This window comes from Juglans regia, chromosome 1, assembly GCF_001411555.2.
Source record: "Juglans regia cultivar Chandler chromosome 1, Walnut 2.0, whole genome shotgun sequence".
In the NCBI taxonomy this organism is placed as follows: Eukaryota; Viridiplantae; Streptophyta; class Magnoliopsida; order Fagales; family Juglandaceae; genus Juglans; species Juglans regia.
In genome coordinates this window covers 35,864,888-35,880,564 of record NC_049901.1, presented here as the reverse complement: position 1 = coordinate 35,880,564, position 15,677 = coordinate 35,864,888, and the positions used below count along the sequence as shown (strand labels likewise).

The window sequence follows — 15,677 nt, the reverse complement described above, 5'->3', positions numbered from 1 at the left end:
GCACGCACTAAAAAAGAGAGATAAAATACTTGAAAATTCTCACACTCAAGTACCACTCTCTGAGAGAAATAATATGAAAATTCTCCAAGAAATTTTCTCACCAAAATATGCTTTGAAAAGTGCTTTAAAAAATATCTAGATCTGAATCTCTACAGATCCTAACCAGTAAGATAGATTAAATAAACAATCTGAAAGCAATTTTAGTTTTAGTAGGACTCTGCTGAAGGTCGCGAAGTCGTCTCCTGACGAAATTCTGACATTTCATGATAACTCTTCACTGCAGTAACAGATTTCAGATCAACCTCTTTCTGGATAAGTGCAGATTCCTTGGGACTCGATTTTCTCACTTATGACTTATCTAAACAATCTCTAATACATCATAGATAAACTTAATATTGTTATAGATAAAGTCAATAAATAATTTATATTCATTCAAACTTATCAACTTAATAATAGGATAAACTCCATCATTTTAATCACATAATACTATACAAACTTATTAACTTATTCACCTAGTCTTAGTCAGATTTTTACATCTACACTGTTTACCTCTTTGATAGACAACATAGGCGATCCAATCTTGAGCCAAAATGATTGGTCTACTTTTTGGTCGGCTAACATACATGAGCACATAAGAGCATTGGCATTGGCTTAATTAAAGTTATCTCTAAAATTTGATGAAAAGTACATGATTTCTATAAATCCAAAACTTTCCTAGTCATAACTCCACATTGAATTAGCCATTGAATTCATCAAAATAATAATATAATATTATTTTTTTAATAAAAATATTTTTATTTTTTTTCATATTTTATAATTACACTAATCATATGTTGATTAATAATTTAATTTGATTCTTACATTATTATTACAAGACGGTTGGAGATTAAATGTGAATAAAAAAGACCTTTGGAGATTAAAAGTGAATAAAAAATAGATTTGATGAATGAATAGTAGACCTTCAAATTTAAAGAAACCTATACATTTACTGTAGTTCAAAGTTTCATATTTATCTATTTGACTAATTCAATGCAGCCCTATTTTGATGAAATTCATTAAATTTTACATTTGACTAGATTTTTGATGAAATCAATACTAATACTCTAAAAAGCTTACAGTTTGGATATGGACTCCACAATGTGCCCCTCTGTATGACAAGAACAAAAAATCTTTCAACACCTCTTTCTAGAATGTCAGTACTACTTGAAAGACAAGAATCTTGGAATAGATCATGATCTTTTTAAAACTTAACCCAGCCTTTGACATTCATCTTGATGAATCAGTTCTTCTTTTTGCAGCTATAGCAATAGGCACCCAACATCATCATGAAATGGATAAATCATCCAAAGAAAACCTTCAACGAGCGCGGATATGCCTGGACTACTACCTCAAAATCAGTTTTGGAGGAGGTGGTTGATCACACCAGCTTCCACATGACTATAATGATATCTCGTAATTCTTCTGGTTCTGGAGCTCCGCTATATGCATGGAGAGTGAAATACGAGTACGAGCCAGATGATCCTTTATTTTGCCAAGCAAAAGTAGCATTCCCGACGGTCATGAGCGGTCGAGTTAAGGAAAGGAAGGAAAATGATACACTTATAATAATTTTTTATAATTTTTATATAATTAGATTTTAAGTGAGAAATATTGCAAAATAATTTATAAAAGTAATATTATTTTATATAAATATTTTTAGATTAACACATGATTATATAATTATTATAAAAAAGAGTTGTAGAAGGAAAATGATACACTTATAATAATTTTTTATAATTTTTATATAATTAGATTTTAAGTGAGAAATATATTTGCAAAATAATTTATAAAAGTAATATTATTTTATATAAATATTTTTAGATTAACACATGATTATATAATTATTATAAAAAAGAGTTGTAGATATCATTATATTTGGAAGGAATGGATAAGTATAATGAATAAATATATATAGAAGTCAATATTAAGAACATATATTTTGCACATATGATGTGATATCATCTAGATCACACATCTCTCCAATTGAGTATTGAGAATAATCAATTAGAAGCAACCACGTAATGAATACAAAATATATACTATTATAATAACTTCTTTCTAGCATTACTCAAATATAATACTAACTCAAATATAATACTAGACGGAGACTCACTTGGTGGCCTCGCTACCATCAACACACCCATATCGCGACAGATTGACCACACCACATTGGACATTGGTCCTTGTGAGTCACCCTTGGGTAGGCCACCCATGAGAGGCCATGTTGGGTTTTTATTTTTTTATTTAATTTTTTTATGTTTTTGTTTAGTTATATAAATTATTTATCTTATTTTATTTAATTATTATAATTTTTTTTTAAAATTTTTACACAAAATATAATAAATAATTCAATTTTTTTAAATTTTAAAATAAAAATAATATTATAATAATATTTTATTCAACTTTTAACTTTCATATCATCTGTGTAATCAAATGAAACATAAATCTTTAAGTTTTTTTTATAATTTTAATTTTTTTAATTTATTTGAGATTTTTAAAATTTTTTTTGTTTGTTTTGATTTTAAAACTTTAATTAATTTGATTATTTTTTAAATGAGTTTATTAGGTCTGGGTTTGTTTACAGGTTCTTAAAGTTTTTTCAGACATTTAATTATATTCTTTTGTGTTAAATATAAAAATGATTCTTATGATAAGATCGATCAAATTTGTCGTGGAGGTTTCCATTAGTAAATGGTTAGACATGTTGACATCGCATCTTAAAAAAAAAAAAAAAAAATCCAAAAAGTTAATTTAAAACATAAAAATTACAACATCTACTTATATATAAAGTGCGAATCGCCTATGAACAGTATTTTCGTTTAATATTTTCGTTTCCAATTTTATCCCAGCTTCTATTCCCAAATTTCGGTTTTGCCACTGAGATTCTTCCCATTTTGCATTTCTCTCGCGCGTGAGGCCCTTCTTCCCTCTCCCCAGTCCGTTTCTTCATCTCCTGCAGTGCGCCGCCGCACACCTTCGTGCTCGACACCACCGCTCTCATTCTCTTCCCCTCAAACCGGCGTCCATTCCCTTCCAATCTCAGCCGCTATCGTGCCGCCGTTGACCGCCACGAGTGAATCCATGTGACTCGTCGGATCTCATCAGTCACTTGTACGCCTTCGGTATTGCACCCCCCACCCATTCTCTTCCCCTCCGTCCGGTGTTCCTCATCTTCCAATATCAGCCCCTATCGTGCCGCCGTTGACCGCCACGAGCGAATCTAAGCCGCGGCCCGTCCGATTCTTCGTCGCCTCCAGTGCGCCGCTGCACGCCGGCGTGGCTAACACCGCCCCACCCATTCTCTTCCCCTCCGTCTGGCGTTCCTCCCCTTCCAATATCAACCCCTATCGTGCCGCCGTTGACTGCCACGAGCGAATCCAAGCCGCGGCTTTTTTTTTTAATTTTATTTTATTTTTCTAGTAAGAGCGGCTGTGTCTTTTATTGTGTTTTATACTTTTATTTCCTTTAATTTTGAATTATGTAAATATTGAATTCAATTGTTCTATTTCAATATAAATCTAATTTTTTCCTTATTAATGATTTTTGTTTAATGATTTATTAAGAAATAAACTTAAATATATTTTTTTATTTATGGATAAACTGAATAGTTTATTAATTAACCTGGAATTAATTACATTATTTGAGGTAGATCTATAGTTTCTAATGTACTATAGTTTTTTAATTTTTTTAAAGGAAAATGATATGGTTACTATTCTCTTACTACTCATCTACTATTCTTTTATATTTGATTTTTTTAAAATTTTTTATTTTACTTAATGGTTAAGGAAGTGATTATTAATAAAATTATATATTTTTTTAATTTTTTCGATTAAGGATGTTAAAAAAATACTTCAAAGAAAATGATAAAAAAATAAAAAAAACTTAAAATTAACTATAAGTAGTAATTGGGTCGTAATAGGGTAGTAACCCTATCATTACCTTTTTTAAAATGTAAAGGATGAGACTTTATAAAATATATGATTAAATTATTTAATACTTACCACTATAGTTTTGAATTTTAAAACTGACACATTATATATTTATTTTGGAAATAAAAAATATACAACATGCGCATCCAACTATAATTATTAATAGTAATAATAATAGGTTGGTTAGTATAATTACAAATTTTCATAAGGAAATAAATTATAACTTCTTAATAATTTAAAAATATAATATGTCATTATTATTATTTTATTTAGCCAAGTGTGAAAATGTTAAATAAATTAATGTTTTTCATTGTTATTATTTCTTATAGTGTTTCTGTTTTAATAATATTAAAAAGAGTTATGAAAACTTTTGAAGTAAATTAAGATGATGTAGTTTGCATTCTTAAATTAAGAACTAAACTGCTTTTAAACTAACGCAATAATTTAACATTATCTGTAGTGTTAAGTAATATGGTCTAGAATATGTTAATATATATTAAAACATTTTTAATTTTTTCATTCTCTGAAAATTTATATAATGTTGGAGATAGTTAGATGAGATGAAATTTTATAAAAAATAATTGAAAGAGAGACAGAGTTAAATAAAAAATATTATAAAATTAAAATATTATAAGACACTTAGATTATAATTTTATAATAATTATATTTTATTTGAAATTTGAAATTTTGAGAAAGTTGTAATGATTATTTTAAAAGTTTTGTATTTCAGTTATGTTTAAAAATGAGATGGGATATGATATGAAAATTTTGGAATAAAATCTATTTTTAAATAGACTTTTATTTGAAAATAAGTAAAGGATGAACAGTGTTCTTATAAATTTCTCTCTCTCTCTCTCTCTCTCTCTCTCTCTCTCTCTCTTTTTTTTTTTTTCTGTTTTCTTATCAAATCCGGTTCTCTTATATTTTTGCTCTTTTGCCGATTAGGTGAGTTTGGATACTGAGGTTTTTTTTTTTTGATAGATTAGATCCTAATTGAGATGAGATTAGTTGAAATGAAAGTTAAAAATTAAATAAAATATTGTTAGAATATTATTTTTTAATATTATAGAAACATTAGCCTTTTAAACAAGAGATTTTTGTAAGTTTAACCAAACAATATTTTATTTTTAGTAAAAGAAATAATCTTAATTTGCTTATGGATGTTACATTTCATTTTAAGTGTATTCAATTCTTGAGTTTGTTGCCTAACAAGATCTAAAATTCTCAATATATGTTATTTTATCCGGAACTCGTAAAAATATTATTGGATATAATAATTGATATTAGGATTTATAATATGAGATAAAAAAGAAAATGATTTAGTCAAAAATCCTTACTCATATGTTGCTTGTGATAATATGATGATTTGCTTTACACGATGATTTTATCTGAAGTTGGTCATATTTTACTGTCTATTATACATCTCGTAGCATTTAATAGTAGACAACTGGGCAAACGTGCAGCGCACGTTGCCCTAACTAGTCAAGTTAAAAAACATATTTTTATACAAAAACCTATATGAGAAACTATCTAAATTTCTTAAATTCTAAAAGTAATAAAAACCAAAAATATAAAAAATAAAACCAATGGTCACCATATCCGTAACCTCATCAAGGGTGGACCTTTTTATTTTTAATTTAAAAAATATATTTTTTGGGTTTCCAATAAAATTACTATTATATTTAAAACTTAGAAATCTAACTGTTGAGGTTGTGTTTCACTGTTTGGGCAACTTCACGCTGCTAAGCTTGGTTTGGATCCTATTGAGATAGAGAATGAGGGGCTCGGGATGCCGTAGTATCTCCAATACTTAAGTTAGTCATAGGGAGAGGGTGACAAAGTAAATCTAGGAGAAAAACATTCAATCAAAGAGAGAACCCCCTAGAGGGTGTGTGAGGGTATTTATATATCTAGCCAGTGTGATCTTCTGATGAAGGGATTCGAGGAGGTGTCGTCCGTACTTGTCAATCAGATCGTGGGGGTGTCGCCCGCATCCCCTCCTGTTGTGTTCCTTTTTAGTCTTTCGTCATGTGGCAGGGCCCCACGCCTAATTGTGGCAACTACTAACCAATGTTTTGAATATCGTACCGGACGCTGTACCGGTCAAGGCACTGGAATGAAATATTTTGGTACCGGTACCGTTTTGGGATAACGTTTCGGGATAACATTTCGGGATAGTCGATATATAAATAAATTATATTTCAAAATTATATTCCAAAATAATAGTCTATATATAAATAAATTATATATAAATATATATATATAAATTATAAATAGTCTAATCTGAATTGGGGGTCAAAAAATGAGCTTTTAGTTTGAAAAAATTAAAAAAAAAAAATGAAGGCCGAAATATCGGCCGGTACAGCCGAAACACAGGCTGGTACAGGTCGAAACACAAGCCGACCGGTATGAAATACAGGTAGTACTTGTACCGGCCTAGTGGCCGGTACGGCAAATACCGACCGTACCGGCCAGTACGAAACGATTTTCAAAACATTGCTACTAACACCTCAGTGACGACTCAGTCCGTGCCATGTCGTGCCGTGCTTGGCGTTGTCTTCCATTTAATGTGGTGTGACCATGGTCAGGTGAGCCCATCATCAATACTTGAGTACAGGGGTTGTTCCTAGCATCCTGCTCCTGAGTTGTCGGCGCCTCTGTCTACGTTGCTTTCAGTGCTTGGGTGTCAGGGCCATTCCTAACACCTTGATTTGACCTTGATGCCTTGATCATGGGTAGTTAGGAGCGATTCGTACTTTTGACTGGGCCCCACGCAAGGCACGCTTACTACCTTTTCCCACTATGAACCTTTTGGATTGGTCTAATCCTCTTCAGCCTAGTCTTGACCATGTTACCTAAGCTGCTTGGGCCGAGTCCGTTCGGTTCAGCCCAGGTCTAAGGGAATACTCCCCTAACACTAACTATTCGAGATTCGAGTGTATGATGTATTTTATTTTGAGCAATTTTTTTATTTAAATAGTTCTATTACAAAGTTATTTAGAATGAGTCATATGAATAAATATGTATGACACTAATAAAATATAACCATATTTCATATAAAATTGAGTCTTTATTAAAAAAAAAAAAACACAATTTGATCTGATCTCGTGGATGACGTTTGCTTCACACAAATATGTTATTTTGGCGAAACACAGAAGTTGGCTTGGTCCCATTATCATACATATGGACTCGTTTGGATTCATAAGTGATTTCAGCTCATCTCAGCTCATCTCAACTCATCTCACTACTATTCAGCAATTTTAACTCATAAATCTCACTACTATTCACAACTCATCTCATTATTATTCACAATTCATCTCAGCTCATCTCAGTTCATCTCAAATCATCTTCGAATCCAAACGTATCCATAGAGTCGCTACAGACCGGTCGATCTGCCTCAAAATTTTATGTTTCAGACGATTTATGACCGTTGATAGAGCTGCCAGAAATGGTCGTCAACGTTAATCCCAGGTGTTGGTCTCCAAGTCCAGCTGTCGGAGCCCCTGGAATGGACCAATCACCGAATCCCACGTGTGGGATAGACAAAATAGACGTTGAAGGAAGGAGAGTTATTGTCTGTAATTTTTGAGGTCCCCAGGGTGTTGCTTCGTTGTCACCATCATCAAAATTCACACACACACCCCTCCCCCTAGAAAATATTTAGACGAGAGAGAGGGGGAGAGAGAGGGAGAGAGAGGTTATGGAGAATCATCAGGAGGTGGAGGGAGAGGAGGAAGGGGACGAGGTGAGGCCCATGGCGGAGGAGGAGGGGGCGGTGGGGTCCAGCTTGACCATGGAGAGGGTGGCTGCGGCCAAGCAGTTCATCGAGAGCCATTACAAAGCGCAGATGAAGCACATCCAAGAACGCAAGGAGAGGTACACATTGTTTTTTTTTTTAGTTTTTCCTCTCAACTCTAAGATCTCCCATTTCGTTTTCGGCCAGAAACGGAGCTGGATATTTGCTGACCAAATTTTGTTGATTCGAAAAATGGTATTCTTGTGCTCCTAAAAGTTAAAGAAAGAAACGAGTTTAATTATTATGCGTTTTTGGCGGTATAATTATTAACGCATGCTCTAAGCTTTGCGTTAATAAATGGAATAGAGGAGGAAAATTAGAGCTTGATTGGTGTTTTCGGGAAAAAAGTTTGAGTTTGATTGGTTAACGGAAAATGGATTCATAATGAGTTAATGGATTAATGCGGTGTAACTTTTATGGGGTGGAGTAAAGTGCATTATCTTAAGGACCAGAACCATCATTCTATGGTAGGGAAAAACGGCGGGAGGGGAGGGGGGGGAGTTGTGGATAACATTGCCCATTGCATGACTGGATTTTATTACAATCTACACAAACCTACACACACGTTTGTTTAATAGCTAGAATCCCCTATTTCCATAGCTCCAGCACCCACGGTAGGTTGAGCCTTAAAATTGTTCTAAATAAGAGGAAAAATACCACTAGACTACGAGGCTATTTGGTTTTGTTGCTTTCTGAGCATTGCATATAAAGAACCTGATATCATCGGGTGAGACATTTTAGAATATCAGAACTATGAGCTGATGAAAGTGGTTGTCCCCTTCAACATGAAAGCTGAAGTCTATATAGCTAAAAAAAAAAACTAGGAATTTGGATGCTAATGGACTTTCCAAATAAGTTAAAAGAGAATCTACATTCTAGTTTTTGCAAGTAGCGATTAAGAATCCATCTAATTGGCCTCTTTATTCTTACAATATATGAAGCACATCTTGGCCTATAGAACATCTAAAGGCATAATATGGATGCTACACGACTTCCTTGCACTTTGAAGAAAAGGCTCATTCTTGCATCTTTCCATGATGCATGACCCCCATGTCTCATTTCCAAATTGTCTCTCAAGCATGCTAAGCACTTTATTTGTTGGCTGCTCTGGCGTTCTTGCTTCATACTTGTGCACTTGCATTGCATGGAAAATCATGTTATTATTCCTGGATCTAGATTCTCAAAGTCAGGCCTCAAGCCCATAAAAACTAAGGGAACCATCATTTCTGTCATGCCTACACTCCTGTGGGTACTGTAGAAGTGTTTGTGACCAACAAGCTGTTTGATATTGATTTCTTTCATTCGGCAGGGCAACAAAGGCTATTTGAGTCTTGGAAACAGTCCCTAATCTTTAACCCTACCCTTATTAATGATGTGATGACAGAAGTTTTGATTTTGTTGCAATAAGAAACTTTTCCACAGGTTTCAGCCACTTAAGGCAAGAGTACATCCACAAATTCTATTGGATTGGGAAGAGTGCTTTCCCATGCTTTTTTAGTGCCCAGTTCTCGTTCTTTAAGAAAACTCTTAATTTAATAGGATGAAGTTTCTGGTTCAGTGATTAATGTTGGCATTTTTCTGATTCTAATTTTTCATTCACAGGCGCTCAGTGCTGGAAAGGAAGTTGGCATCTTCAGATGTATCACAGGAGGAACAAATCAATCTACTGAAGGATTTGGAGCGCAAAGAGACTGAATATATGCGTCTTAAAAGACACAAGATTTGTGTTGATGACTTTGACCTTCTGACAATTATTGGGAGAGGGGCCTTTGGAGAGGTCAGAGAACATGCATATTTTAAGTTGCATACGAGCTTCGTTTCAAAGATTCTATTATTTTTTTGTATCATTTTAATATTCTTAAGTGTCTATAAGCTTATCAGACTTGTGTATAGTGTTAGGATTCGTTCATATTTGGAGTAATTTTAGTTTTCCATTAATCAATCCCACAAGGTATCCAAGTGTTAAAGGTACTAATTTGCAGGGTTGGAGCAAAGGTATTCCTTTGTCTTTTTTTTTTTTTTGATAAGTAAACGATTGTATTAATAATAATAGGCTTAGCCTAAGTACACAAGAAAGTATACACAAGTTAGCGCTTATCTAGGAAGAAAAAAAAGAAACAAGAAAGTCATGAAATAATAATGTTCTAACAAAAAGTGATCCAAGTTCCTTTATAGAGCATTCTTTGTCTTCAAATGTCCGGTCATTTTGCTCCTAGATGCAAATAGGCACCGTTTTCCATACAGCTGTGATTTGGGGGGCTTCTCTTAGATTTGTCCAGCTGGCCAAGAACTCAACCACTGTGGCAGGCATGACCCAAGCTAGCTCTAAACTGCAAAACACATCATCCCATAGCTCTCTAGCAACCTTGCAATGCAGTAGAAGATGATCCACAGGCTCACCACTTTTCTTACACATGCAGCACTTGTCTTAGGCCTCTCGAGCTGTTGAAGAAGCAATCTCCGATTTTTTATTTTTATTTTTTTTATGGGTAGACCAAAGGTAACACCTTAGAGGTTCTAATGGGCTTCTTTGCTTCATACCAAACATCTTCTAGAGTTCACCCTCTCATGATGCATAGCCTAGAGTCTGATTTACTTCTGGGGCTTTTAGTGATCGTCGAGATATACTGCCAAAGGCAAAGCCACTTCTCTTGTCTGTCTATATAAATAATAATGGAAAATTCGGAGAAAGTGAAGGTGTAGGTGGAGGTGGAGGCAGTGATGATGGTGATGTGCTGGGGGCAGTGTTGCTGGTAATGCAGTCTTGGTGGTAGTGATAGCACTGATGAAAGTAGCAAATGGTGACAGAAGTGAAGGTGAGATGACCAATCATCTGTAGCCATGGTGATCATGATAGTTACATATTGGTACTTAGAAAGACGTGGCGTGGTGGTGGAGGACAATTTGAAGGGGTATGGAACTAGTGCATGGTGGCAATAGGTATTGATGGATCAAAGGAGGTGCTGGTTGTCAGGGACAAAATTAATTGGACCCCCCCCCCAAAAAAAAAAAAAAAAAAGAAAAGAAAAAAAAACAAAGGAGAAATGCATCGTGACCCCTCTTAGATTCAGTTCCTAGCTGTGACCCCTCTTAGATTCAGTTCCTAGCTTTGATTCTACTGGTGGTGGTTGTTACCTTGTAGATGCCGGCAGGGGATTTATAGAGGTCAAGGTGAAGGCAAGTGGGGTTTGGTCGAAACAAAAGGTGGATTGAATCCAACTTAATGTTTTTGACAAGTCATAAGACTTCATTAAAATGCCCAAAAGGAACAATCCAAATACATGAGAAGTATGCAAGAAATACACCCATGTAAAAAAGAGGAAAAAGATACAGGAAAATTATGAAAGATAAGCCCGTTAGAGTCTGTCGAAGCTATCCAAACAAAAAGTGTTGAAGAAGAAATGTTTGAGCTCCTCCCACATCCATTCACAATTCTCAAAATTTTTATAGTTCATTTCCCTCCAAATATACCATATGAGACAAGTAGGGACTATTTTCTATTTTTATAAGTATAAAAGTAGGGACTATTTGTATACTACTTGTATCTAGTCTTGTATATTTTACCCATAAAAAAAAAAAAACCAAGTAGGAACTTTTTCCACACCATCCTAACTGATAAAAAAAAAAAAAAAAAAAATCCACCATCATAATTTGTAGGCTACCAACTAGCCCTCTCCAAGAAAAAATAGGTATGCTATTCTTTTGAGTAAGACCCAAGCCAAACCAACCATTTTGAAGTAGTCACCTCATAGCACACTAACTAATCTTTGAATGAAGTAAATGATGATCCATGGCAAAGCATCATAGTTATTTTCCTAGTAGGGCATGGTTAAACACCAACATATTCCTAACTCCCAACCCTCCTAAATGAATTACATATTCCTATTTTTGATAAGTAAACGGTTGTATTAATAGGAATAGGCATAGCCCAAGTACACAAGGGGGTATACAAGAGGTAACCCCTATTTAGGAAGAATGAATTACATATTCCTTAGTGCATTTTAGTTGCCTTGGATCAATTTGGTTTGAATATCCTAGTTATTTGATTCATTTGTCCTGGATGGTTTTGTCTTAGAGCCTCTGTTCAATATTGGATGCTTATATGTTACTATTTTACAGGTTAGATTGTGTCGGGAGAAGAAATCAGGCAACATTTATGCCATGAAAAAGCTGAAGAAGTCAGAAATGGTCAGCAGGGGACAGGTGAATATGATATTATTACAAGTTATTTTAACTTATTTTAGAAAGTGGTCTTAAACGTTCATTTTATACCCTCTATACTATTCTGCCACTAGTAGTTGTTTCAAGATAAGGGCTTTGGACTTGGGCATATGCCACCCCAAGTCTAAGGTTCGAATCCTTGGGTGCAAACAATTTCTAGGTTGCCACATCTCATCTTTGAGAAAGTGATGATTTACCTGATCCGTGTGATGTAGTTGCATTACATGTGTCTGTGGCTTGAGACATATTGCGTTTGCATGAGCTCCAGTGTTCCTCGTCATTAAAAAAACTATTTTGCCCCTTATATATATATTTATGTATATTTATTGATATGTCCTTATAAAAAAAATGTATATTTATTGACATGTAATTATAATTTTTTTAAAGAAATAAATGATTGTGACACCTATTCATTACATTATACTAGAGGAGCACGAGGAGAAAATGAAAAATGAAGTGAAGAAATGTTGAAAACTAGATGCAAGGAGACAATTATGAGCTACCGCCCAAAAGTAAAGTTTTGAAGAAGGAAGCCTTAAGTTCTACTAATGATTGCTTGCAATCTTTAAAATACTGATAATTTCTCTCTCTAAACACACGATTATAAGCATGAAGAAATTGATTTCCATAGAAATTCACAAGGATGGATGCCATACTCTCCTTTCCAGCACATAAGGAGGTCCACTGCTTGTCGAGTTATGACCCAAGCTAGCCCTAGCAGGCTATGAATATAATTCCATAGAGCCCAAGCTATCTCACAATGCATAAGTGATGCTTAATGGAGTCCCCACTTTTTCAGCTCATGCAACACAAATCAAACACTAATATGCCACTTCCTTAGATTTTCCATCATATCTTCCATATAGAGAACGACAAAAAAAACTCTTGTTTACCAATAATTAAAAAAAAGAATCACATAAAGCAACCGTCCAAACAAAAAAATCCACTCCGAGAGGCCTTAGTTTTCCAGATACTCTTCCAAGGAAAAAGTGCTATCTTGGGGATAATGGCTTTTGTTGTACAAGTTGACTCCAAAGACCCCTCATTTTGAAGGACCCCTCCGAATCTTGTCAACACCGCTCTGTCTCAGTCTAGTTGAATTAACATATAAAAAAATGGCATGAAAAGATTCGTCTACCTGTCATGCATGCCCTAATGAATGGGACATTCCACTGATGAGATCCATTACAATTGTAAATGCTATTTGACAGAGGCCTCCTTGGCACAAGCAATACTATATGTACAAAAATATAAATTTAAGATATATATAGTTATATGTATACATATGTACATACATACGTATATATTATCTACAAGATGTGAGTAATTATGGTGTGCATGTTAACTGATAAAAAAAACCTTATGATGTGCATGTAATGCTTAGACATAAATTTACTCGATGAATTTTGTGGTTCTGTATTTCCTCTACTGGTAATGCCCTTTCTTTATTCCTTGTATAAACTCTTGAGCCTCTTATAGCCGGTAAATATCAGCCATTCTAATTATTGGTGGTCTTAGACATAGTCGGTCTCTCCAAATGGTATACAATGAAGGGCTGGCAAACAAAGTGACCTGGTGAAGGGTCTGTTTTTTCGTTCTGGGGGAGGGGCGCGTTTGCTACTTCCGCCATACTTTAGAACTAGGATTTATGAGTCCTTGCTTCCTCTTTCTCAACGTCAACAAACAGATGTTCTCCTATGCTTTATTTTTAGTGATTCATGACTTTTTAAGGTGGTAGCTTTATATGTTCCTCTTGCATTCCTCATGTGTACTTGGGCGGTGGGTGTTTGCTACTTCTGTCATACTATAGAACTAGGATTTATGAGTCATTGCTTCCTCTTTCTCAATGTCAACAAACAGATGTTCTCCTATGCTTTATGTTTAGTGGTTCATGAATTTTTAAGGCGGTAGCTTTATATGTTCCTCTTGCATTCCTCATGTGTACTTGGGCTATGCCCTTTGCATTTTCTAATAATAAAATTTTCTGTTACTTGTCAAAATAAGCAAATAAATAAAGGTGGTAGCTGATCTTTTAAGCACTCCTTGTTCTTATGCTGCTTTTACGCTGTGAGGAGGTGCATACTTTTATTTTGGTTAAACAGTGATAGCATTTTATTATCTATTTATATAATAAGTAACAAAACTTCATTATAAAGCACAAAACATGCAAGCCGAGTACATGTGATGTATACAAGAGAGACATCCATGTCACCATTCAATTCCAAGCAGCAGCATAATTAACACATTGTGGCTTCTTATGCAACAAGTATGATTATTTTGTTCTTGTTAAATTAATTAATTTTTTTTTATGTATTTCTGTAGTACCTACAATTATCTTCACTTCTAATTTGCATAAATCTGTCTACACTTATGGATTGTCTATTTACAATGTAGGTTGAACATGTTAGAGCTGAAAGAAACTTGCTTGCGGAAGTTGCCAGTCATTTCATTGTGAAACTCTATTATTCCTTTCAAGATGCTGAATACTTGTATCTAATCATGGAATATCTTCCTGGTGGTGACATGATGACTTTGCTCATAAGGGAAGAAACTTTGACCGAAACTGTTGCTAGATTCTATATTGCTCAAAGTGTTCTAGCCATAGAGTCTATCCATAAACACAACTACATCCACAGGTTTTTATTCTCCTGTTGTGAAATTTTTACCTAGGAACAGGGGAATATTGAACTGCATTATATTTTAAACTTGGTCTAGCTGTGACTTACTTTTGAATTTGGAACCATGATTATTACAGAGATATAAAACCTGACAACCTCCTGTTGGATAAAAATGGTCACATGAAGCTCTCTGATTTTGGCCTTTGCAAGCCTCTTGACTGCTCTCATTTATCATCCATAAATGAAAATGAAGTCCTGGATGATGAGAATTTGAATGATACAATGGATATTGATGGATGCTTTCCAGATAGTAAAACTGGGAGGCGTTGGAAAAGCCCCCTTGAACAACTTCAGCATTGGCAGATGAACAGGAGGAAATTGGTAAGGATAGTGCCCCTTTTGAATGTCTTACATATTGGCATTTAACTATGTATCATACCTGAATATATATATATATATTTTATAAGTAATAAGATATTTTATTGATATAGAAATAAGCATAGCCCTAGTACCCAGGAAGTATACATGTGATTACACCTAGTTAGGAACATACCTGAATATGTTGGGCAAAACATGTTTCCAATTTTGATTTTAATGAGAATATATATTGTTTTAGATACATTAGTTAACAGAATAAGAATAACATGAAATTCTGTGAGCTACATTAGTTATCAGAATAAGAATAACATGACATATACATGAGTAACTATGGTCCATTGAAGTATTATTGATTACGAGAAACAAAAGGGTGTTGGTGGGGTAAGGAACATATTGACCTTGGGAGGCCTTGGCTGCTTTTGGTTTGCTATTTTTTTCAAAAGTTTTTCCACTTCAGTCCAAACATCTTTAAATCTCAAGGAAATTTTCTATTTCTCAAAAAAAAAAAAAAAAAAAATTTTCATCTATTCATTGCCTAGATTTTCATGAAAAACAAAAAACACAAAAAAAAAAAAGAAGAAAAAAAAAAGAACCCAAAAAAACAACTCACAAAAATTTATCCAAACAATTTTTCAAAACCTACCCGACTAACTTTCACAAAATCCAATACAAATACATCTCAAAAATTTTTTATCT

At 34.0% G+C, this 15,677-nt stretch overlaps 1 protein-coding gene across 3 annotated transcripts in view; it reads left to right on the top strand.

Moving 5' to 3' along the window:
* The first annotated feature begins 7,556 nt into the window (after window positions 1-7,556).
* LOC109009023 (serine/threonine-protein kinase tricorner-like) overlaps window positions 7,557-15,677 on the top strand; it is a 31,738-nt gene continuing 23,617 nt past the window's right edge. Inside the window, exons 1-5 of one of the 3 annotated variants that reach the window (XM_018989374.2) lie at window positions 7,557-7,844; window positions 9,367-9,541; window positions 11,884-11,967; window positions 14,380-14,621; window positions 14,741-14,984. In XM_018989374.2, coding sequence (XP_018844919.1) covers window positions 7,669-7,844; window positions 9,367-9,541; window positions 11,884-11,967; window positions 14,380-14,621; window positions 14,741-14,984 — 921 coding nt within the window. In that variant the 5' untranslated portion in view covers window positions 7,557-7,668. The remainder of the gene's footprint in view (window positions 7,845-9,366; window positions 9,542-11,883; window positions 11,968-14,379; window positions 14,622-14,740; window positions 14,985-15,677) is intronic. The other 2 variants (XM_018989358.2, XM_018989366.2) reach the window with 2 other exon arrangements.